Source organism: Fukomys damarensis, unplaced genomic scaffold (assembly GCF_012274545.1).
Source record: "Fukomys damarensis isolate Sample0158 unplaced genomic scaffold, DMR_v1.0_HiC HiC_scaffold_23, whole genome shotgun sequence".
Classification (NCBI taxonomy): Eukaryota; Metazoa; Chordata; class Mammalia; order Rodentia; family Bathyergidae; genus Fukomys; species Fukomys damarensis.
The window spans coordinates 46,883,116-46,906,819 of record NW_022900935.1 but is presented as its reverse complement, the minus strand read 5'-3'; the positions used below and the strand labels follow the sequence as shown (position 1 = coordinate 46,906,819).

The window sequence follows — 23,704 nt, the reverse complement described above, 5'->3', positions numbered from 1 at the left end:
GTTGCCTGAGCTCCTCAGTGCTAGGACTATGGGCGTGTTATTGTGCCCAGCTTGAATATTAAGAATCAGAAAACATTCTCAATGCATCTCTGGGAATGGATGTGCATTCTTTTCCCACCAAAGTTAGCAGAGTGATTTTTTTAGGGGCTCCAAGCCCTGCCCTCACTGAATGGGTAGGCTGTACCTCTTCATAGTCTCTGGACCAGAAAATTTAGATCTCACAAGTACCCTCTGGCTATTTCCCTGAATTCTGCTCTTTTAACATGTCCCCAATAGCTTGAACCACCAGTGGTACATGCATGGCTGCTCCACTGGGCAGCTTATGCCACAGGTGGCAGAAGTGGAAGTCATGCATGGAACTGTCACGCATGTACCACTGGTGGTTCAAGCCCCCTCAGCAGTGAGACCTGAGTTACGGCCCCATTGTTGAATGTGTTACGGGTTCCTCAACATACAGACTCAGTAACATATAGTACATGTCATGAAAAGGAAAATCACTTAAGAATAAAAATAATTTCCCACCACTCATTTCATCAAAGGGCTTTGCATTTTCTTACATGGCCCATGGAAGTGTAACATGCAGACTGTTCTGTTCCTGTAGTTACAATGTTATCTTTTTTTTTTTTTTTTTTTTTGGAGGTACTGAGGGTGGAACCCAAGGTCCCTCGCATGCTAGGCAAGTGCTCTACCATTGAGCTTATACCCTCAGCCCCAAGCTATCTTGTTTTTAAAGCTTTTATGTTCAGACTATGTCTTGTAAACCACGAGAAAAATGCCAATTCCCCAAAGCCCTGCCTATATTTGTGGGCTACAACTGGTGCCAACCTATTAAGCTTTTAAACATTTAAAAAACAAAAGCAAAGAAAACCGAAACACACACACACACACACACACACACACACACACACACACACACACACACACTTTGGCACGTGAGCCTCAAGTTCATATTTCCCATCCCTCATCCCATCCTGGCATTTCAGTCACTGTTTCTGGAAAATGAAGACCCCTTCTGCCCTGTGGAAAGGTCACCACAAAGCATTGTTTTGAGTAGCAAAAGGAGCAGGTACAAATTCTAAACTGGCCCCAAAAACAGTTCTTGTGTTTAGCACTATAATTTATGTGATGCTGCAAAAGTTCTGTACCAGGAGGACTTATTTCAAAACTGCTGGTTGATTAAATAGACATATACATATACATATAAAAATTACTAAGTCAACATTTGCTGTTTTCAATGTGAAAACGATAAAATGTAATTCTGAATAATTGTGCATTTGCCATAGGGTCCTCGTTAAAGGGACCATAAAAATAATTTTGTAAAAAAACAAACAAACAAACAAACAGACAAACCTATCTCTTATTTTTAAGTTTAGTATTGCCCTCAAGTTCAAAAGTTTGGAGCAAAAGTATTGAGTATGCAGGTTTGGGATCTATTCCTGCCAGGGATCTGGAAGCCTTAAATTTAGTGATCCCGCTGCAGGCCCAGGAACCTGAGAGCCACACCCTAGCCCTGTGTAGTTAAATACTATAGGGCACAGCAGCGCCCAATGAACAAAGACGGATGAGGTCCCACAGAGTCCTGCCTTGTTTCACTGGTGGCAGATGTGGCCGCAGCTGGCCAGTTTCTCTCACAGAGCTCTGGGGGCACAAAGGTGCTGGGGCTCTGCCTTGTCTTGGGCTACCGGATAAACAACTGGGGAGGGGTAAGGGTCTGGGTGGGGACCACTGAGCACCAAGGCTGAGGGTGACCCAGGAGCTGACCTTCTTCTGCTCAGCGGGAGGCAGGGCCGAGGAAGGAACAGGCATTTCAGCAATGTAGAAGTGAGCTGTGCAGGAAGGAAAAGTGCATTTAAGGTAGCCTGGAAACAAATGACGACCAGACTGCCACAGAGTTGGAGGAGGAAGGAAGACAGTCCTCCACCTGCCCCACTGGTTGGCCATTCTCCTTGGATTCTGTGGGTTAACATTCATGCTTTCTGATGCGAGTCTGCTTGTGAAGAAACAGGAACACGACTCTCCTGGTTCTGGCAGGTACACAATTTTCTTGGCCAAGCTCTTTGCTGCCAAGTTCAGTTTTATTTGGTTGATGTTCTGAGCCGATGTCACCGGAATTCATAGATGGGTGCACTGTGTTCAGGAACATGGGTTAGGTTGAGGGACTGATACCTGTGATGAGGAAGAGACAGAATGGGAGATAGTTGGCTGAGCAAAGGATGCTAGAGAATTTCCAAACCAAAGCACATAGCATATCATACTCAGACTGAAATGCTAATTCTTTTTTTTGGTGGGAAGGACAAGGGAACAGGGTCTCACTATGTGCTTAGGGTGCTTAAACTCCAGCCTCAGCAATGTGGGGGTGATGCATGCCTACAATCCCAACACTCAGGAGGCTAAGGCAGGAGGATTGCTGCAAAGTCAAGGTCAGCCTGACTGGAGAGTAAGACCCTGTCTCAAAAAAAAGAAAGAAAGAAAGAGAAAAAACCTCCTGGTTCAAGCAATCCTCTTGTTTTAGCCTTCCCAGTAGCTGGGATGAAGGATGTATACCACTGCACCTCTCTGCTAATTCATTTTATACTTCTCAAGTGAACATAGTTTGATTTTTTCTTTTTCTTCTTTTGTTAATCCTCCTGAACCATAAATAAGAGGAACTGTTTTTACATATTCTATGCTATTCACAGAGGAACTATTCCATGTCTTATAGAAACAGGCTCCTGATAAGCTCTGGGAGAAGATGCAGCCTGAAGCCTGGCCCTCCCTCCCTCTGCTGCTCGGCCTCTCACCTTGTAATGCTTCAGCTGCATCTACAGAACACCAGGCTGAAGTATTCTAAGAGCTTCATGGATAACACGGGAATATCCTAATTTCATGGTACCCAAAAGAATATGGAAAGAATAACTTCACATCTCTCCCTAAACCTTATCTCACAATTCATGTCTATTTTCTTACTTCCCAAGATGTGGTAGTATTAAGCCTGGAGCACAAGACAGGAATCTGAGGTTGTTTCCCCGGCTAGCAGATGCTCTAAAGAGTCACAAAGGAGGGAAAAGTGGACAGTTCACATGTGGGGAGGACAGACCCAGCCTGGGTACATTCAGTCAATGACTGAGGAGGTTAGCTTTTCTCTGTTCATTTTACAAAGTGAGGAAGAACAAAGGAAAAGCAATTTATTTCTTATCTTAAAAAAGGGCTGGAGGCTGGAGGTGGTGGCGCACGCCTGTAATCCCAATACTCAGGAGGCTGAGGTAGGAGGATCATCCCAAATTTGAGAACAGCCTGGGCTATATAATGAGTTCAAGGTCACTTTGAACTATATAGTGAGACACTGTCTTATCAAAACAAAGGAAGGGGGGCAGGGGATTTAGCTCAGTGGTTCTGCGGCCTGCTTGCCTGCTTTGCAAGCTCAAGGTCAGTACAAAAAAAAAAAGAAACAAACAAAATAAAGGGAAGGGGATATAGCTCAATGGTACAGCACTTGCTTACATTTGATCCATAGTACCCCCTCCAAAAAAATCAGGAATATATGCATTGGCCATCAGGAATTTGCAAATTGAAACTATAATGAAATACTACTTCATGCCTTCTTAGGCAGCTGTAACTATAAAGACATGGTAACAAGTGTTAAGAGGATGTGGAGAAGGGCCAGGGATTTAGCTCAGTGGTAATGCACCTGCCTCTCAAGTGCAAGGTCCTGAGTTTGATTCGCAGTACTAAAAATAAAATTAAATTTAAAAAAATAAATTTTAAAAAAGAGAAAGAAAAGAAAAGAGGATGTGGAGAAATTGAAGCTTTCAGATTCTGCTAGTGGGAAAAAATGGTGTAGCCACTATGGAAAAAGAAGTTGGCGGCTCCTCAGAACATTAAATATAGAATCACTGTATGACCCAGCAATCTCACTTCTAGGTATATCCCCAAAGGAAATGAAACCAGGGACTCAGAAACTTGTTCACAGCATGTTCACAGCAGCATTATTCACAAAAGCCCAAAGATGGAAACTATCCAGGTGTCCATTAACTAATGAATAAATAAAACGTTGTATATACATCCAATGCGAACTTGGTAAAAAAAAAAAAATGAAGTTTTGATATATACACTACAGCATGGACAAACCCTCAAAATATTATGCTAGGCAAAAGATGACAAGGATAAAGGTCCCATGTTGTAGAACACTATTTATTCAAAATACCCAGAACAGGCAAATCTATATATAGCAAAAGAAGATTAGTTTGCTTAAAGCTGGGAGGGGATGCAGGGTAGGGTGATGGATAAGGAGAATGGGATTTCCTCATCTGGTGATAAAAATATTCTAGACTAAGGGTGTAGGTCAATAGTAGAGTGCTTGCCAAGCATGTGTGAGGCTTTGGGTTTGATTCTCAGCACTGCAAAAAATAAAAAAAAATTTTAAGTAGATATTAATATTCTACAGACCACTGACATTTACTTTAAATAAGTGAATTGTATGGAATGCAGTAATATCTCAAAAAAGCTGCCATTTACTAAAACGGATTCTGGAAATTATAAAAATCCACTTGAAAAAGAACAATTATTGAAAGTCTACTACTGTATTATGGTAACAGCATTGGATCACCCAGAAGTTACTAAAGATGAAAAATTTGAAAGGAAATAGTGTTTCTACCTTCTGAGAGGAAATTGGATGTTTTATGACATGGTTCCCCCCAGGTACAGCAAACTTCTTAAATAAGCAGCAAAGAGGCCCCCAAAAGGCAGCAAGATGTAAGGATTTGAGGTTGCCTTCTGTCCTTCACTGGGGATATACACTGGCAGGATGGTCAACTCACACTGTCCCAGACATCAGCCCAGAATCAAGTACCTGTGCAACGAGTGTTGCCTGCCAACAGCAAAATTCACACTGTTCCCAACAAGATTAAATTACACTTTAGTGACTGATTTTTTCTTTCTTTCTTTCTTTTTTTTTTGTACTGGGGATTGAACTCAGGACCTTGCACTTGCCAGGCAGGTATGGTGCCACTGAGCTAAATCCCTGGCCCAAGTGATTGATTAAATTTAGGAGGAATGGCTGGGCGTGGTGGCGCACGCCTGTAATCCCAGCACTTGGGAGGCTGAGGCAGGAGGTTTGCTGTGAGTTCAAGACCAGCCTGGGCTACATAATGAGCTCCAGGTCAGTCTCCACTACATAGTGAGACCCTCAAAAAAAAAAAAAAAAAAATCCCCCCCAAAAAATTTAGGAGGAATGAATTCAAAACCAGCAAGACTGAGATAAATCTTCGCTGAAAGTACATATTGCTTTTAAATATTTAATGGGAGTACTCAGTGGTAAAATGTTTGTCTAGCAGGCACAAGGCCCTGGGTAGTTTCATCCCCAGAAGTACAAAAAAAAAAAAAAAAGAGGAGGAGGAGAAGATGATCTCTTTGTCCAAAACTTCATTTCATTTACTTGGCTCTGTAGATAGGAACCCCTATTCTGAGCAGATGAAGTGATTAAATGAAGTGATTTAACTAGGGTCTCAGCACCCAAATAAAAACCAAGATATCTATAAAGGCAGGCTGAGAGGTTTTCTCTTGGGCTTGATTAGCTAAAGGAAAACCAGGGGGGTAACCACCCTCTTCTACGTCCCTGGCCACTGGGGTTCTCACCATTCTGAACTCCGATGGTAGTAGTAGCCCTCTATGGAAGCTGCTGACTTCTGAAAGCAGATGTAATAGAAGCCGGCAAAGGAAGCACCGCTGATGTCTTTGATTGTGTGATCTGGAACCAGGAACTGCTCCTGTGCAGATAAAGGATTCGTCAGGAACAGGTGTGTTTCTGGAACACCCTTAGGCCTCTCTGCTAAGCACCAGGAGACTCTAAAGGCCACTTGAGAAAAAACAAAACAAAACAAAACAAAAAACACGTGGTCTTATCCAGACTTGCTGGGTGGCAGCATTCCTCTGGGTCTCAGCCTGACTTCCAGATAGCACTCTTGTGATAGGGAAGCATTGTACATGATAAAGTAGCGCATTATGTCACGAGTTAACCAGGACCAGCAACTCAGAGAAGCCACTGGCCCAAACATCTAATACATAAGTCAATACCTGCCTATCTGCCCATCTACCTTTTAGAGGCCACAGACAGAATGACCTGGGAAGAGTAAGTTTCTGCACCAGTTCCCAGGGGCTACCCCTGAACTCTTGATTACCTTTGGGAGAGTAAATCCCTTCTGTTTGCCTGTGGATTGTTCCATGGGATGATTAATTGCCAGGATCCCAATGACACCCCTCCAAAAGCTCTACACCTCCTCAAAGCAATCAGAGTGGTACTACTCTGCCACCTGTGCTGGCACCAAATGTTAAAGGCCATGTATTTGCTTCTATTCTCTATTGGATCAGCAGCCCTTAGGGCCAACCAAAGGCCCACCTGAGACACCCTGAGAAATGTTTTGGAGACAAATAACTCCACTGTTTTAATTTTAAATTTTTTTCCTTTTTATGGTGCCGAGAGGCAAACCTAGGGCATTAAAGCATGCTAGGCAAGCAATCTACCACTGAGCTACACCCATGGCCTCCCAAAATTGTTTTTCAAGTCATTCCTCTTCCCCTTATTAAAGCTCTAAAATTATAGTTTTAAATTGAATTGAATTTAGAGCTGGCAGTGTAGCTAAGTGGTAGAGCATTTGCTTGTCTACAATGTATAAGACCCTGGGTTTGATCTCCAGCACTGGGAAAAAAATTAATTTAAAAAATAGAACAGACCAATCTCCCTAATGAACATAGATGCAAAAATCCTCAATAAGATACTGGCAAACAGAATACAGAGGGTCATCAAGAAGATCACACATCCTGACCAAGTTGGATTTATTCCAGAGTGCAAGGATGGTTCAACATACGTAAATCAATAAATGTAATACATTATATTAACAGAGTCAAGGAAAGAAACCATATGATCATCTCAATAAATGCAGAAAAAGCATTTGACAAAATGTAACACCAAGTCATGATAAAAACCCTGAAGAAAATTGAATAATGGTCTTTATCTCAACTTGATAAAGGCTATTTATAAAAAACCAAAGCCAACATCATATTAAATGGCCAAAAATTGAAAACCTTCACGTTAAGATCAGGAACTAGACAAGGATGTCCACTATCACCATTCCTGTTCAATATAGTTCTGGAAACAGCCACAGCAATTAGACATGAGAAAGAAATTAAAGCAATAAAGATAGGAAAGGAAGAAGATAACTGTCATTATTTGCTGATGATATGATACTCCACAAAAAAGACCCAAATAACTCTGCCAAAAGACTTCTAGACTTAAACAACACTTTCAACAGAGTAGCTGGATACAAGGTCAACACTCAAAAACCAATAGCCTTCTTGTACACAAATAAGACTCACTGAGAGAGAAATTAAGAGAAACAATTCCTTTCACAATAACATCCAAAAAATGAAGTATCTAGGAATCAATCTAAAGAAGGAAGCAAAAGACCTCTACACTGAAAACTACAGCACTCAGAAAAAGAGATTGAAGAGGATATAAGAAAATGGAAAGATATCCCCTGCTCCTGGGTAGGAAGACTCAACATAGTGAAAATGGCCATACTACCAAAACTGCTATACAGATTCAATGCAATTCTGATTAAAATTCCAACGGTATATTTCACAGAACTAGAGAAAATAATCCAAAAATTTATTTGGAACAAGAAGAGACCTGGAATAGCAAAAGCAATTCTACGCAACAGAGACATGGCAGGGGGATCAAAATCCCCAACTTGAAACTATACTACAAAGTCACTGTAATTAAAAAACAGCATGGTACTGGCAAAGAAAAAGACCTGAGGATCAGTGGAAAAGATTGGAAGATACAGAAACATCTCAAGATGTACTCAGCTACTCCATCTTTGACAAAGGAGCCAACCATCCTCAGAAGGAGAGAGCCTCTTTAATAAATTGTGCTGGAAAAACTTGGATTTCAACCTGCCAAAGATTAAAACTAGGCCCTTATCTTTCATCATGCACTAAACTAAAATCCAAGTGGATTAAAGATCTAAATATTAAAACAGAAACACTAAACTTGCTGGAAGATAAATTAGGCAGAACTCTTGAAGACATTGGAATAGGAAAAGACTTTATGAACAAATTCTCAGTAGCACGGGAACTAGCACAAAGAATCAAAAACTGGGATCTCATCTTATTAAAAGGCTTCTGCAATTCAAGAGAAACCACCAATAGAGCTAAGAGACAACCTACAATATGGGAAAAACATTTTGCCAGCTGCTCCTCAAAGGACTACTTTCTAGAATATATAAAAAACTCAAAAAAAACACCGGCCCTCCCAAATATAAAGATCCAATTGAAAAATGGCATCTAAAATGAACAGACATTTCTCAGAAAAAGAAAAGCAGCAAATAAATATATGAAGAAATGTTCAATATCACTGGTCATTTGAGAGATGCAGATGAAAACAACACTAAAATTCCACCTTACCCCACAAAGAATGGCTGCTATCAAGAAATCAACCAATAACAAATGTCAGCAGGGTTGTGGACAGAAAGAAACCCTTCTCCATTGTTGGTGGGAGTGCAGATTGGTGCAACCACTGTGGAAATCAATATGGAGATACCTCAAAGAATTAGGATTAGAGGTTCCATTTGACCCAGGTATCCTTTAATTCTAAAAGAATTAAAACAGTCATACCACAGTGATATATATGTACCCATGTTTATAGTGGCACAGTCTGTAATAGCTAAAACTTGGAAATAATCCAATTGCCCATCAATTGGAGACTGAATAAAGATGTGGTTTTTCTATAAAATGGAGCACTACTCAGCCATAAAGAATGAGAAACTAGAGTCATTCATAGGAAAATGGATGCATAGTGAGGCCATACTCTTAAGTGAAACAAATAAGACAAACGTGTAAATACTGAATAGTTTCTCTGGTGTGAAAAACTAAAAGTGTAAATAAGATCAAAATTATATAACTGACAATGTGAAATAGGAAGAAAAGGGCTAACAGTGTAGGGGGAGTGGGAAGGGTAGGGGAAAGGAAATAAGGGAAAAGAAAAAATATAAGAAAAGGAAAAAATGGAAGCAAAGTCTTTGTAAATAGGGGAGGATGGAGGGGGCGAAGGGAGGGCAGGGATACGGGGAAAAATGAGAACAAAGATCTGTCATGTGAAGGTACAAGATCCCAATGATGAATGTAACTTAAAAGTATCAATAAACTCAATGAAAAATAAATAAATGAATAATAAAAAAATAGAACAGGATACTTCCCTGAAGGGTTTAGCTGGCATGTTTAAAAAAATTTCTTTTCCATTAAGTTTGTCGGTACATTTTAGGTATACAATACAATTACATTCATCATTGGGATCTTGTACCTTTACATGATGTACCTTGGTTCTTATCTTTCCCCATACCCCTGCCCTCCCTTCACCCCCTCCACCCTCCCCTATTTACAAAGACTTTGTTTCCATTTTTTCCTTTTCTCATATTATTTCTTTTCCCTTCTTTCCTTTCCCAGTTGGCATGCTTTCTACAGAAGACAAGGTGAGAGGGTAAGGCTCAGAATCTGGCAAGACTCTACTGCAGGTGTGATGATCCCCACCCCTAAGTGATTAGCTATACAAAGTAAAGATGGGGAATGACTACTCTAGAGGATTTGTCTTAATGAAAGCAGGCAAGATTTCATGCTAAAACAGATTTCTTCTTACTGATTTGGTACTGAGGTTTGAAGGTGGGTGAAGGTTCACTTACAAAACCCACTCCATGATTTGATATCCTGTGGCTATGAATATCATGCTATCAGAGCACAAAGTACAGAGGACCCTTGAGGCAAAGGCCAGGCCATTGAGTTAACCTGATGGAGCTCTCTGAGGATTGGTGAGGGGAAAACCCACATTCCATTCCTGATCCTTCATTTCCTGCTGTGGGAAGCAGAAGGCCCTGGAGAAAGGATGTGGTAGAGAAGACTAATCATTCTGATGGCATTTCAGCCTGTGGTGGGAACAGCATGCAGTGGATGACTAAGTTCAAAGAAAGTCGTCCTGAATCCACTTAGCATTTGTATGATTCAATATGGAGGTTCAAAGGGACTCTTGGGTGGGAGAAGACAAGGGGAAGATGCAAACAACACTTTCAGGGGTACCCACGTGGGCACAGATTCAACTGCTGACCTCTAAGCAGTATAACCAGACAAGCTGGTTGGGATAACCAAAGTGTGTGCTCTGGACTATGCTTGCTCTGAACAAGTATGTAAAGCCCTTGCCAGGAAGATGAACTGGGAAAAACAGGGGACACAGGGAGCCCCTAGTTGGGAGATGTACAGTTGTGGGAGCATACATTACAGGAGCTGGTATGTGGGAGTCTTGGAAGACAGCTTGGGCAGGACCTTACCTTCCACCTCATGAAGACATAATCCCCACTCTTCAGCTCTTCATAATCAAAGTCATCTGAATTAAATGATTTTGCATACTGATAAAAAGCCAGAAACTTGCCCTAAAAGCAAAATATAGAGTAGGACAATTGGTCAACAGAGGGAGTGACTAGAGTCAGAATTCATGGCTCCTGATAAGAGCAACAATTACTGAGAAATGGTGAGGGAGCCTATGGTAACCCCAGTGGACACAGACCTGAATTTGGAGCAGATAACTGGACTCGAGCTGAGACCCCAATGGACTATGCCTGTCCAATGAATACAACCCAGAAAAGGCCAAAGGGTAGGAACAGATGCTATCCCAGGGGCCTTTTCTCTGAATACCTCCCTACAAACACATGAAAGCCAAGAATAATTAACGAGAACTCTGTAAGTAAACCCACAGGAGCAATAAGAGCCATGCAGAACCACACAGAAAAGAGCTCGCCTAGCCACAGAGGAAAGAGACTGTAGAGCTTGGTCTTTTGGCACAATAAGGGGTTTGGGCCAGCTACTTGGGTAGAAATAGGTAACATAAGGCTAAGTTTAAAAAGGAGGCATATGCCGGTTGTGATGGTACATACCTGTAATCCCAGTACTTGGGAGGCTGAGGCAGGAAGTTAGAGGACAGCCTGGGCTACATAGTAAGTCTAGGGCAGCCTAGGCTACATAGTGAGTTCAAGGTCAGTCTGAACTACATAGAGAGACCCTGCCTCAAAACAATCAAAAAGTAGACTAGAAGCCAGGGATGGTAGCATGTTCCAGCTACTCACAAGGCTAAAAAATGAAAACCACTTGAGCCCAGGGAATTTCAGGTCAGTCAGCTTAGGCAACATAGCAAGACCTCATCTTAAAAAAAAAAGATCAGAAACAGGTTATAAAACTTCATCTTATCTCATTTTTGTAAAAAGGCAAAAGAAAGTACATAAGTCATTCTTCAATATCTGCAGATATCTGCTTGCTAGACAAGCATTCTACCACTGAGCTAAATCCCCAGCCCTCTCCCATATATTTTAAATAATCTATTTAGACTATCTATAATATCTAATGTAATGCAAATGCTATGCACCTAAGTTGTTATATTATTTAGGAAATAATGACCAAAAAAAGCATACAGCTGGATGTGGTGACACACGCCTGCAATCTCAGCACTCTGGTGTAGGCTGAGGCAGGAGGACTGTAAGTTTGAGTTCAGCCTGGGCAACTGAATAACATGGCAAGATCTTCTCTCAAAAATTAAAAATAGGGCCAGGGATTTAGCTCAGTGGTTCCACCACCTGCCTTGCAAGCCCAAGGACCTGAGTTCGATCCCTGGTACCGAAAAAAAAATTAAAAACAAAAAGTATGCTAGGGATATAGCTTAGTATAATAACCTTCAATTACCACCACCACCACACACACACGTGCACGCACAAAATTTCTCTACATATTTAATACAGATGAAAATTTTCTCCCAAATATTTTTGATCTACAGTTGGCTGAATTCATCAACTCAGAAACCACATAATACAGAAGGCCAACCATATATACCCAAAAGAGATTCCAGAAAAGGTCAATAACTGTTGCAGCTTTACACATTATCACTGTAGACAAATTTTCCCTCTAATTATTCTGTCATTTCAAACAGTTTTAAATAAGCATGTATTAATTTTGTTAAAAAACAAAAAATAGTGATGAAAGTTTAAGGTGGTAAATATACTAATTATCCTGAGTTAATCATTACCCAATATATATACATGAGTCAAAATGTCACAATGAGGCTTGGAGTGTAGCTCGGTGATAGAGCTCTTCCCTAGCATGTGTGAGGCCCTGGGTTCCAACCCCAGTACAGCGCGCGCGCACACACACACACACACACACACACACACACACACATCATATTGTACCTCATGAATATGTATAAACATTTGGTTTTGATCAAAACATTAAAATGAATTCATTAAAAAAAAATCAGGTCCTTGGTTCAATTCACCATAAATACACACAAAATCAAGATATATACATTTGAGGGGTGTTTTTGTTTTTGTTTTGTTTGGGTACCAGGGATTGAACTCAGGACCTTATGCTTCAAAGGCAGGTAGTGGAATCACTGAGATAAATCTCCAGCCCCTAGGGGGTTTGTTTTTGAGACAAGGTCTCACTATGTAGTTGAGGCTGGATTTGAACTCACTACGGAGCCCAGAGTGGGCTCAAAATTGTGGTGATCCTCCTGCCTCAGCCTCCTGAGCGCTGGGACTATCGGTGTGTGCCACCATGCCTTACTAAGATATAGAGATATTAAGTCACAAAATTTACACACATATATTCTAAACAGACTATATATGTAGACTCTTGAGTTTATAGTATCACTATAATACCAACTTTAAATATCACTCAAGAAAATTTGAGAGTGTAATACCATGTCTCTGATTCTAATTTACAATGGAAAAATGATACCAGAGGTAAAGATTATCACACACTGTGAACCTCAGACAAATAAGGTGCAGTAAGGAGCTCCAGGAGTCCTACATAGGGATCTGGGTCTTCTCTATGAGTTAAGAGAGTCTTGGGAAATGCTGAAGACTGGATAGCAGGCAGAAGTATTGGAGAAGCAAACATCCTGGGGGCCCAGCTCCCTCATCCTACCACACTTGACAGGCTGAAGTTACAGGAGCCTCCATCATTTCTCTCTCCCCCTCCCAATCTCCCTCCCTCTCAGCAATGTACTTCAGAAGAGCCTTGATTTGTATCCTGGGCTGGCCCTGAACTCACGGTGGTCCTCCTGCCTCAGCCTCCTGAGCACTGAGACTACAGGCGTGTGCCACCACTTCCTCATCCTTCTTGTACCCCAAACATTTCAATCTAGTCTAATGAAGGCTAGAGTCTCTGATGTAGTCCAATGTTCTACTGAAAGCCAGGGGGAAAATTAGGAGATGATGCTTTCAGATATTAATCTGCAGGTGCCCTAACCTAACACCAAGTTGTTACTGGGTCTCACAGACTTTGGCTTTGGCAGGGTCAACTTGAAATGGCAAATAAAACTGCCTGGTTCACTCTGAAGAAGAACTTTACACTGGGGCTGTCCTGGAGAGGAAGGAACCACTTGATGATATACATATGGTGGGGACAGGGTAGTACAGGTAGCACCCAGGAGCCTTCTTACTCTGATTCTGACACCATCATGTGCCACTGGGGCTATCCCAGCTTTTGCTACTTAGATCTTGCTCATTCTCTTGTATTATAAAGACACAAATGACTAAGTTTTGATGTATATTTGCTATTATAGACAAAACATGTAGCTTTCAGGAAAATGTTTTTAAAACCTCAAATTTTTTTGGGGGGGGGACCGGGGATTGAACTCAGGTCCTTGTGCTTGCAAGGCAGGCCACTGAACCACTGAGCTAAATCCCTGGCCTAAAACCTCAAATTTATATTTAACTGAAACCCGGTATTTTCAAAACATTAATAAGCACAATAGCCATACTAAGGCTGACAAGAGTCTGCAGCAGATCTCTCACACAGGGAGTGGTGCTGGCATCAGAAGGCTTTAGACAGCCAGATATAAGGAGTAGCAGGAATAATAATGAGTTCTAAAACCTTCTTTATAGACACAGCCATTTCTTTACAGAAGGAATTTCTCCATGTTAAACAAAAATTGTCACCATGGTTGACTAGGCTGTTACGATAGGTTGAGAAACAGATTTCTGAAGACATAAGACTTGAGTGAAACCAGGGAAAAGACCCTAGCACAGTTACTCTTAAGTTGTCTTGAAGTATTCACTACTAGGGAGTGAGAACACTCCATGCTTGACAGTTGAAAAAAGGGGCAACTGGAGTTTTCAGTGATGTCTAAATGATATGGTGAGAGGCACAAAAGAGGCAATGTGGTCCTGCCCTTACTGGGTATATGTGAGCAGTATTTCCATCTCAGGCCAATCCAAGGTCAGTGACACAATTTCCCCAAGTAGAGGTGACTAAGAAGGAATAGTGGATAGACAAATGGGAAGGATGGAGATATTGCTATGGTTCTGAAAGCTATGGAAATTGTGAGTGGAACTCAGGGAGTTGCTATTACCAGATAACTACATGCTATTTAAGAGGAGGATCAGGCAGTATGAGAACTCGCTTCAAAAGGAAGACAGAGTAATGGAGGTTTATGTGTAGGAAATAACTTCCCTTTGGTTGCAGAGTCCTCAATAACTCCCAGTAAGGGATGAGGTGTCTGGCTCCTGGCACTTCTCAGTTCTCAGAAGTGTCTGGATACCCACAGCAGGGCAGAGCCTCACTCACCCAGTGTTTCCGATCAACATCTTCGTCTGCATCCCACTTGCGTGTTAAAAAAGGGTGTTTTCTGCTGATTATTTCTCCTTCGAAGAAAGTTGTAAGGGTTGGATATTCCTGTGGTAAAGAGCAAATATCAAAATGAGGTGCTGAATGACAGTCTTTTTGGGAGTGTGTATTTGTGTGTGTGTTCATGCACTTATGTGCAACACTTGGGATGGAACTCAGGACCTCCTACATACTGAGCAATTGCTATACCAGTGACCAGCTCACTTTAACCTCTTAAAAAGATAGAATCAAGCTACTTTACCTTATCCCCAGTGCTTTGAGACAAAACTGATCACATGGTTAATAATCCAAACCAGAGTTAGAGCCAGGTTGTGGAAATAAACCTGAATTTAAATGGCCTAGATAGTGGAAGTAAACTCTGCATATTCTAACATACAAAGCAAATCACAACTTAGTAGACTGCACTTTCTAAGGAGTATACCCAACAATACCCAAAACCACAATTTCTCTCTAAAACCTCAGACCAGCCCTCCAGTTCTCAAACTATAGCCCCTTTATATCTGTCCATTTTATATCAATTCTTGAAGTTTCCAGGGTTGGGAAAAGGGGGCGTTTAATTTAGAAATACCTTAGATGTGCTAGAGATACATTTAATTCTATCCTATGAATTATGAACAATTTATGTGAGGGAAATAGGTAAGTCATGTCAATATTAAATCTCAACCATTAAAATAATGCTGTTTTTAAAAATAAGCTATCATTCACTGCTTGGAATACTGCTAATTTTATTTGCCATTTGTACATGTACCAATAAACAGGTACCAAACATTTATAGAAAAAGTAATGGGAGAAAAACTTAACACCATTAAAAAGTTTTCCTTTTATTCACATTTACCAAAACCAACTTACCAACCAAATAATTCCTTGTTTGTCTGAGGCTTTGAGGTTTCTCAAGAGCACGGTTTACCAGTGACTGGCCTAGGAAACACAAAGTCCATGGGACTACAGAGGTCCTACTTCTTCCTCCAGACTCTATGTAAGCACTTTTTTTCCTCCCAGAACTGGAAATGGAACCTGTGGGTGCTCTACCACTGAGCTACATCTCTAGCCCTTTTTAAATTAACTAATTAGTTAATTAATTTTTCAGTAATGGGGATCAAACTGAGGATCTTGCCAGGCAGGCATCAAATGTATTTAAAAAATATCCATGCTGATGGCTTTGCCACTGCTCTCAGCTTGGCCTGCACTTAGCTCAGGACTTTCCTGAGAGGCACTGCCTCAGTACCCTCTTGGCTCAAGGGCTCTGGGAAACACAATACTGCCACCACGCCTGAGGTGACTAAAGATGCCTGCTATATTTTTTTAAAGTCTGTACATGCTTGGTACTGACTGTGTGTGTGTGTGTGTGTGTGTGTAAATTTTTTTCTACAGGGGATTCAACCCAGGCCCTTCTCACTAAGCTACATCCCTAGCCATGTATGTATGAATTATTTGATAGGATGGTCACTAAGTTGCTAAGTATCCTAGGCTGGGCTTGAATTTGAAATCTACTTGCTTCAGTCTCCAAGACTGCGGGTATTACAGGTGTGCACCACCACACCTGGCTGGAAACCTAATTTTTAAGGAAGATGCTAAGTTATACTGATCTATCTTTAGGAAGAATACTAAGAGAAAAAGTTTTATGTAAGCCAGCACCTGACTTGAAATTGTAAACTAGAAGCTACATGTATTGTTTTCCTGAGTTTTGAGTTTTAATCATTTTTCAAAACTCCTACCACAGAAGAACAAAGTGGTCCTAAATATAATTGCAATACTTATAGTTTAAACTAAACCACTAGCTTTCCCAAGGAATAATTCTGCACTGACTTCTCTCCAAAATACTTTAGTCAGTATATCAGCATGACCAGAAGGTACCTCAAAGAAATCTAAGAATTAATAAAATAAATGCCTAGTGAATGAGATTTAGTATGTACAGAAATCACCAAGAAGACAAAATATTTGTCAGGGCTGGCACAGGAAACTAAAGCATTTGACTACAGTTTAGCTAAATTGGGGGGTTACATGGCAGCAGAAGGAAAACTATTAGAAAAACAAGCCAGAGGTAGGTAGCTGTAGTCAGCCAGGACTCCCCACCCCTGACACTCACTGTCCCAGGGCAGGTATGGGCTTCACCCACTGAAGTCATCAATTATATCCTCTCACTGATTCCAGGCACACCCCGAACTGTACGATAATAGCTACATTGGCTTTTCATACAGACCTGTCTTCTGAGAAGTTTAAATCTATTTGGCTAGTAAGTCAATGGGAATTTCTAGAATAGGCAAAGACCTCATTCTGAGAGTGAACACACACAGTGGTCATACATTGGTCTCTCCTGAGTTTGGTTATTGTGACTGGTCTCCGTGTTTTCAAACAAATCTAGCACAACTTCATGGAGCTCCTAACCCATCTAAGGACTCAGTGGAGGACTTGGCCATGAATCCCCAAGGCTGGGCTTCCAGATACTAGCCAGCTGCTGAGCTCCTGGAAAAGGGATCTCTTACAGCTCAGAAATACAGCACAAAGAAAATGTTATTTAAGACCTATTCTTTACAATTCTGGAATTTCATGTTTAAAAGGTACACAAACCTTAAAGTTGTGCTTTGTGAATGTGAGACAAATTATGTCCAACTTAGTTTTTAATAGTACACATTGAACACATAAGAATGACAACTACTATGATAAAACCCAAATCTCTTACTTGATTTAATTCAAATACATTGCACAGTTGATATTTTAACAATTTTAAATGAGAAAGCAAAGAAAATAAATACAGCAGGTATAAAATTTATTCAAAGATTCATAATGCTTTTCTATATTTTACTATTTATATCAACCATAGGTTAGATATATGATTTTAAATTATAGTGAATAGTTGTACAACTCTATAAATATACCCAAAACTAATAAATTATACATTTTACTTATCTAGCTATCTATCTGTATTTGGTGCTAGGGATGGAACCCAAGGCCTCTCACTTGCTAGGCAAGTGCTTTGCCACTCAGCTATATCCCCAACCACTGCAATTGTATAATTTTAAGTGGGTGAATCATACTGAACCCAGCCATATGGTCCTTTTTGTTTGTTTTTGTTTTTTTGCAACAGGGTTTCACTATGTAGTTGAGACTGACCTGGAACTCATTATGTAGCCCAAGGTGGTCTCGAACTCACAATGATCCTCCTGCCTCAGCCTCCTAAGTGCTGGGATTACAGGCACGCTCCTAAAAAGTTATTTTAAAAGAATTCTAATATCCTGAGATCTGGGCAGGACCTAGGAATCCCAGAAAACACAGGGCTGTAACTAAATGACTGGCAGCAGCATCACTGAGCCCATGTTGGTCTGGTGCGGATCACCTCTGGGGAAGACATATGCCCATCAAGGCTACTCTACTTGAAGACCATGAACAGGAGAGGAGTGAGAGTCTCCATGGTTCTGTTAGGAGCCCAGGACAATCCCACAGGACAGCCCCCATGAAGGAAGCCCAACTGCTGATCATACCTTGGAGGGGCTTCCCTTAGTAAGAGCAGCCTACTCCCAATAATTAGCATTTCTGCACACTCTTTCAAGATGTCTAATGCAACTTACCATTTCCGTGCAGCAGCCTATAGCCCAAATGACAGGGTCTGGAGTTAGTGTTTGCACTACACATTTTGCTGGTTTCCTTATGAAGTTAAATGACTATGCTCTGTACTCCGTTAACAAATGCATTTGGATGCCTTAAGAGTTGAGCATATTGTATTTTACTATGTTTTCTCCTAAGACAAACCCAAAGGTTAGAATCCTTTACTTTGCTATCATTTTCTACCCCTTCCTGCCTAGATATGTTTGTAGAAGTGAAGATAATAACTTCTATCTCAACAACAAAAGTTTATAGGGAGCCCTCAATCTAGCTTCTAACATAGAAAAGTAGGAGGAAGACTGGGGGTGTGGCTCAGTGGTAGAACACAAGACTCTGGCTCTTTTTATTATTATTGTCATCATCATCATTATTATTTTTATTTCAAGACAAAGTCTAACTAAAACTAAAACTAGCCATGCTAGTTTTGAACTTGTGATCCTGCCTCAGATTCCTGAGTAGCTGGGATTAGAGACGTGGGATTAGAGACACAACTAGCCACAGCACATTTTAAATTCTCAAATGAGGAAATGGAAGAGAAATGAGAAGTCACAGAATTGGTAAGGGGCAGAATGAGAATGTTGCAGCTCCATCCAGCACAGCCCAGTCCTGCTGGGTCACTAATATCAGAAGTGATGGGCCACAGGACACTGCAGCAGGGTTATGCCCATACACCCACAGCAGAGCTCAGCAACCAATTCAGTTCCCTCCGTCCTCTTCCTGTTTACCACTAATGGAAAAGAAGGGATGCTCCTTGACTTTAGAATCTCAGAAGTTCTGAGGTCGGAAGAGTTTGGTCAAAGGAAGGAAAATGCTCTTACACAGACCACCAGGTTGGAAACCCGACAGTCATTTTTCATTGTTGTGATGAGCTATTGGATGTAACGAACTTCTCGTATATGACGCTTAGCTCACATTGTTTAACTTATGATAAGAGAGGCCATATTCCTATCTACATTTTTTTATCTCACAAAAGGATTAACACTCAAACCAACAGTGTTGGTCACATTGTGACATGTTTACAAACTTCTTTAGATTTGTGAAGGGGAAGGTTGTAGCTCATTGGTAGAGTACATGCTTAGCATGCATGAGGTCCTGGGTTCCATCCTCAGCACCAAGGGGGAAAAATTTTGGTGGATGTGCTACTTTCCACAAGGACACATCAAATCTGCATGCTTTATGCTCCTGATTTAACAATGCTTAAAACATCATTGGCATTGTCTGTCCTCCACTCTCTGGGACTGTAGTATGGACCACCCACCTCCTGGTTCTGGTTCATGTCACTAGTACTTACCTCAGTAAGGCCTTTAATCTTCAGGTACCCACAAAGGTAAGAGTTCCCTGTGTCCACGTGCTGAAAGAAGACACAGAGACTGTTACAAATGGATGAACCAGCTGAGGGCCAGTGGGGGTACTGTGGAAATTGTACAAGGCCAGGCTACGTCAGGAAGGCCTAGTGGTCAGTGTACACCCAGGTCAGCCCAAGGTTCTCTCAGCCTTGAGAACCTTCACAAGTCTTCCTTGTATACATGCCTGTTCTGATGATGCAAACTGATCCCAGGACTCTCAACTTTTTTCAGCTGTATAATATCTTGAGACTTAAGCCCACTAAAACTTTATACTGTCTTAAACAGAAGTCTCCCACTTATCTATACTTGGTGTGTTACTGGACACAAGATCTCTCCTCTACCGGCACACACGGTGGTATCCCTAACCCCAGGCTTGACTTTCTTTCTAACATGTTCTAGGCTACATCTATTTTCCGGATATTCAACCACTGGTTTAAGATATCTACTGCTGCCCTATTATTTATACTAAGCACCATCATGCATTCTTTCTTTATGAAATGAGCAGAATATTCAAGAACAGCACTTTATTGGGCTGGGGATTTAGCCCAGTGGTGTCATTTGTGTCTGTCTCAGAACGGCAAGGTCATAAGTTTGATCCCTGGTAAAGGGGTGGGGTGGGGGACCACAATGGACAGAGAGCATTTTCTTTTTTTTTTTGGTACTGGTGATTGAACTCAGGTCCTTGCACTTGCAAGGCAGGCCACCAAACCTCTGAGCTAAATCCCTGGCCCCAGAGAGCATTTTCTAAAGATTGATGTGGTATAATTTTTACTTATAAACCAAAACTCTGACTATACTGTGAATGTTTTCTCTGTCCATTTCATATACAGATGTTTGTATTTCTTAGTTAAAAGAATCAGGAGCTAAAAATAGGAATAACAGGAATAGTAGATTTTGAGGCTTAGCAGCCACCAATTATTGGTTGCTGAGGCATTGCCAATGCCTACAACCAATGTCTTCTTTCCCACATTGGCAGGGCTTGGATTTTGCTCTGGCACCTACCCTGCCCAGTAAGACATGGTCAACCCTGATGGATTTCAGGCAGGTATAGACACCCATCTCCTGGAGAGTCATTGGTTTAGGGGAGAAGTGACCGAGTTCTAGCCAATGAGGAATGTGTATCTCCTGGGTGAGCCTCCAGGGACGGATCTCTGGTGTTTGAAGAGGCATGAGAGGAAGAAATGACTCTTTTCCTTCCCCAGGTAGTGGTAGTATCAGCACATAATATCCAGGCCTAAGGCAGCTATCAGAAAATCAGGAGAAGAAACAGGTAAGGAAGTGCTGAGGATGGCAGACCAGAAAAATGGAAGTGGGGTTATCACAGGCTCTTTAACTAACCAAGCTAGACCCACATCACCTTTGAACTCCTTGTAATATGAGGTAATAGGATCAATTATTCTGTTAGCTATTTTGAAATGCATAATATGGTTCCTTGCAGATGAAACCATATTCATTAGTACATTTCACCCAAATCTTTAGACATCTTGAACAGGCAGTTTCCAACCCATGACTTAAAATGAATCTGTCATGAATTTAGAAACTCTGTCTACTAATATATGAATTCAAGCAAAGAAAAAGTTCAGTGGTACCTGTAGCACACATATTTTTATGTTAAGTGAGGTCATTTTAGGAAACTAGAAAGGTTTTGTGGCATTTATTAGATTTGGAAATGTGACTACTCCAGTTACACCATAAATCAAATACTAAGGTAGTCTTTAAAAGCTGTAATGAACTTAGTCAGCCAGATGATGTCAGCACCAAAGAAATCTGGCTTCCACGAAGCTAAAGCTTGGTGCTGGTGACAAGGGTATTCCATGCAAAAACTGCCAAAGTATTTCAGATGTCCTCATCTGCTGACCTTGGCCTTGAACATGATGGCAAACAGCTGATCCACACTAACATGGCTCAGCAAAGAACTTTTATTAAAGGACATATAGTTCTAACCTGAGGCTTTAAATTTCATGTACACAATTCTCATTGAATTCACTTAAATTTGGGGTTTAATAGTTCCCAAAAAGGGTATTAGGTGGCAGGAATACCTGCTAACAAGATTAAAACTTGTACTGTAAATTGGCTTGAATTTGCATGGATTATTACATTCTTAAGAATCAGAATTTCTGTTTGGCCTCTGTTCAACCATCTCTTCCATCCTGCCCAAACTGATCTTGATGATAGCTGGTGAACTTAAATTACCTCATATTGTACACAGCTTTAAGGAAATGAGGGGCCAACATCTCAATGAGAAAGATAACAAGGCAAATGTTTAGCAAGAAGGTCTCACAGCACAGCTGTGTCCAACAGCTGCTCTTTTTAATGTTCCTTTCACAGGGACCCAGGCATCACTCTGCTGTTGGCTTCTGGGGTGGTAGAAGAGTAAAGAGTAGTCACAGTAATGGGGGGTGACCAAGTCAAAACCCCAGAAAGGTTTGAGAAAATTTTTCCAGCTGAATATTAAAACAGAAAGTGTAAATAAATCACATGAACAGATGCACATCATGAAAACACACCAGGGAAATTCAAATTAACAACCATAATAAGATACTACTTCAGACTCACCAAGATGGCTACAAACAAAAGATGAACAGCGAGTGTTAGCAAGAATGTGGAGAAAGTGGAACCTTGATATGTTGCTGTTGGAAATGTAGAACAAAGCAGCCACTTTAGAAATCACTGGTACTTGAAATATTGAACAGAGAGTTATCATACAACTCAGCAATTCTACTAGTAAGTATCTACCCAAGAAAAGTGAAAGCACATATCCATGTAAAAACTTGTATATAAACTAGATGTGGTATGTACCTGTAGTCCCAGCATTCAGGAGGCTGAGGTGGGGGGATCACTTCAGTCCACATATTCACTGAGCTTGGGCAATGCAAGTGACATCTCCAAAACAGATACATACAAATGGGCTGGGGATTTAGCTCAGTGGTTCCACCGCCTGCCTTGCAAGTGCAAGGACCTGAGTTCAGTCCCCAGTACAAAAAACAACAACAACAACAACAAAACCCACAAATGTTCACAGCATTATTCATGATAGCCAAAAAGTGACAAAAAAGGCCCAAATATCTATAAGCTGATCAATGGATTAATAAAATGCATATCCATACAATGACAATAGTTACAATGAACAACACAATAAAAGGAATGATATGGATGAATCTTGAAAATACTATGCTTAAAGAAGCCAATCACAAAAGAATAAATACTGTATGCTTTTATTTATATGAAATAGCCAGATTAGGCACATTTTTTAAAAAAGAGAGAAAATATTAGCAGTTGCCTAGGATTTGAGGTGGGTGACAGCTAAGGGATATGAAAGTTTCTTTTTGGGGTGATAAAAATGTTCTAAAATTGGGTTGTGGTGATGCACAGCTCTGTAAATACAATACAAACTACTCAGTGTACACCTTGAATATCTTAATTATACTCTGGGAGATTGAGGCAGGAAGACAGAAAATTGGGCAATTTATTAATTTAATAAGACCCTGTCTCAAAATAAAAAAAAAGGCTGAAGATGTAGCTGAGTGCAAAGGCTCAATCTCCAGTACCACACACAAAAATAAACGAACAATATGGTATGTGAATTACACCTCAATAAAGGTGCTTACAAGGAAGGACAGAAAGGAGGAAGCTGAGTTATGAAAGACGAGATATAGTCGATGAAAGCTGAGTTTAAGAAACTAGTCCTAGCTGAAAATCCAGATGATGGGGCAATTCACATGCCTTTGACCAGGTACAGTGCTGAAAATGAACAAGGAGCTCACCTATCCAGATGTAGGGCAGCATTCCTTGGCATGACCACCACCTCCACCATGTCTACTTAAGTAGCTTTCAGCCATTGGCTAGGTTTCTGCTCTGGGCTGCCTGACACCTACCAGATGTGATCCAACTCAATCACTGCTTCTACTGGTTCACAAGGAGACTAGGACCTGACAAGAGTTCACAACACACTAATGACAGAAGGGAGTAGTTGCAGTAACCAAGGCAGACTTCCCTTTAATGCTTACTACCCTACTGCACCAGAAGAGGTACAAATTCAGGACAATTCCAAACATGACCCA

General features: G+C 40.9%; 1 protein-coding gene across 1 annotated transcript in view; it reads right to left on the bottom strand.

Moving 5' to 3' along the window:
• Positions 1–23,704, bottom strand: part of Gid4 (GID complex subunit 4 homolog) — a 27,068-nt gene continuing 3,364 nt past the window's right edge. Inside the window, exons 3-7 of the mRNA XM_010637527.2 lie at positions 19,589–19,648; positions 14,638–14,745; positions 10,350–10,451; positions 5,614–5,744; positions 1–2,166 (exon numbers count right to left, since the gene is read on the bottom strand). Coding sequence (XP_010635829.1) covers positions 2,103–2,166; positions 5,614–5,744; positions 10,350–10,451; positions 14,638–14,745; positions 19,589–19,648 — 465 coding nt within the window. The 3' untranslated portion in view covers positions 1–2,102. The remainder of the gene's footprint in view (positions 2,167–5,613; positions 5,745–10,349; positions 10,452–14,637; positions 14,746–19,588; positions 19,649–23,704) is intronic.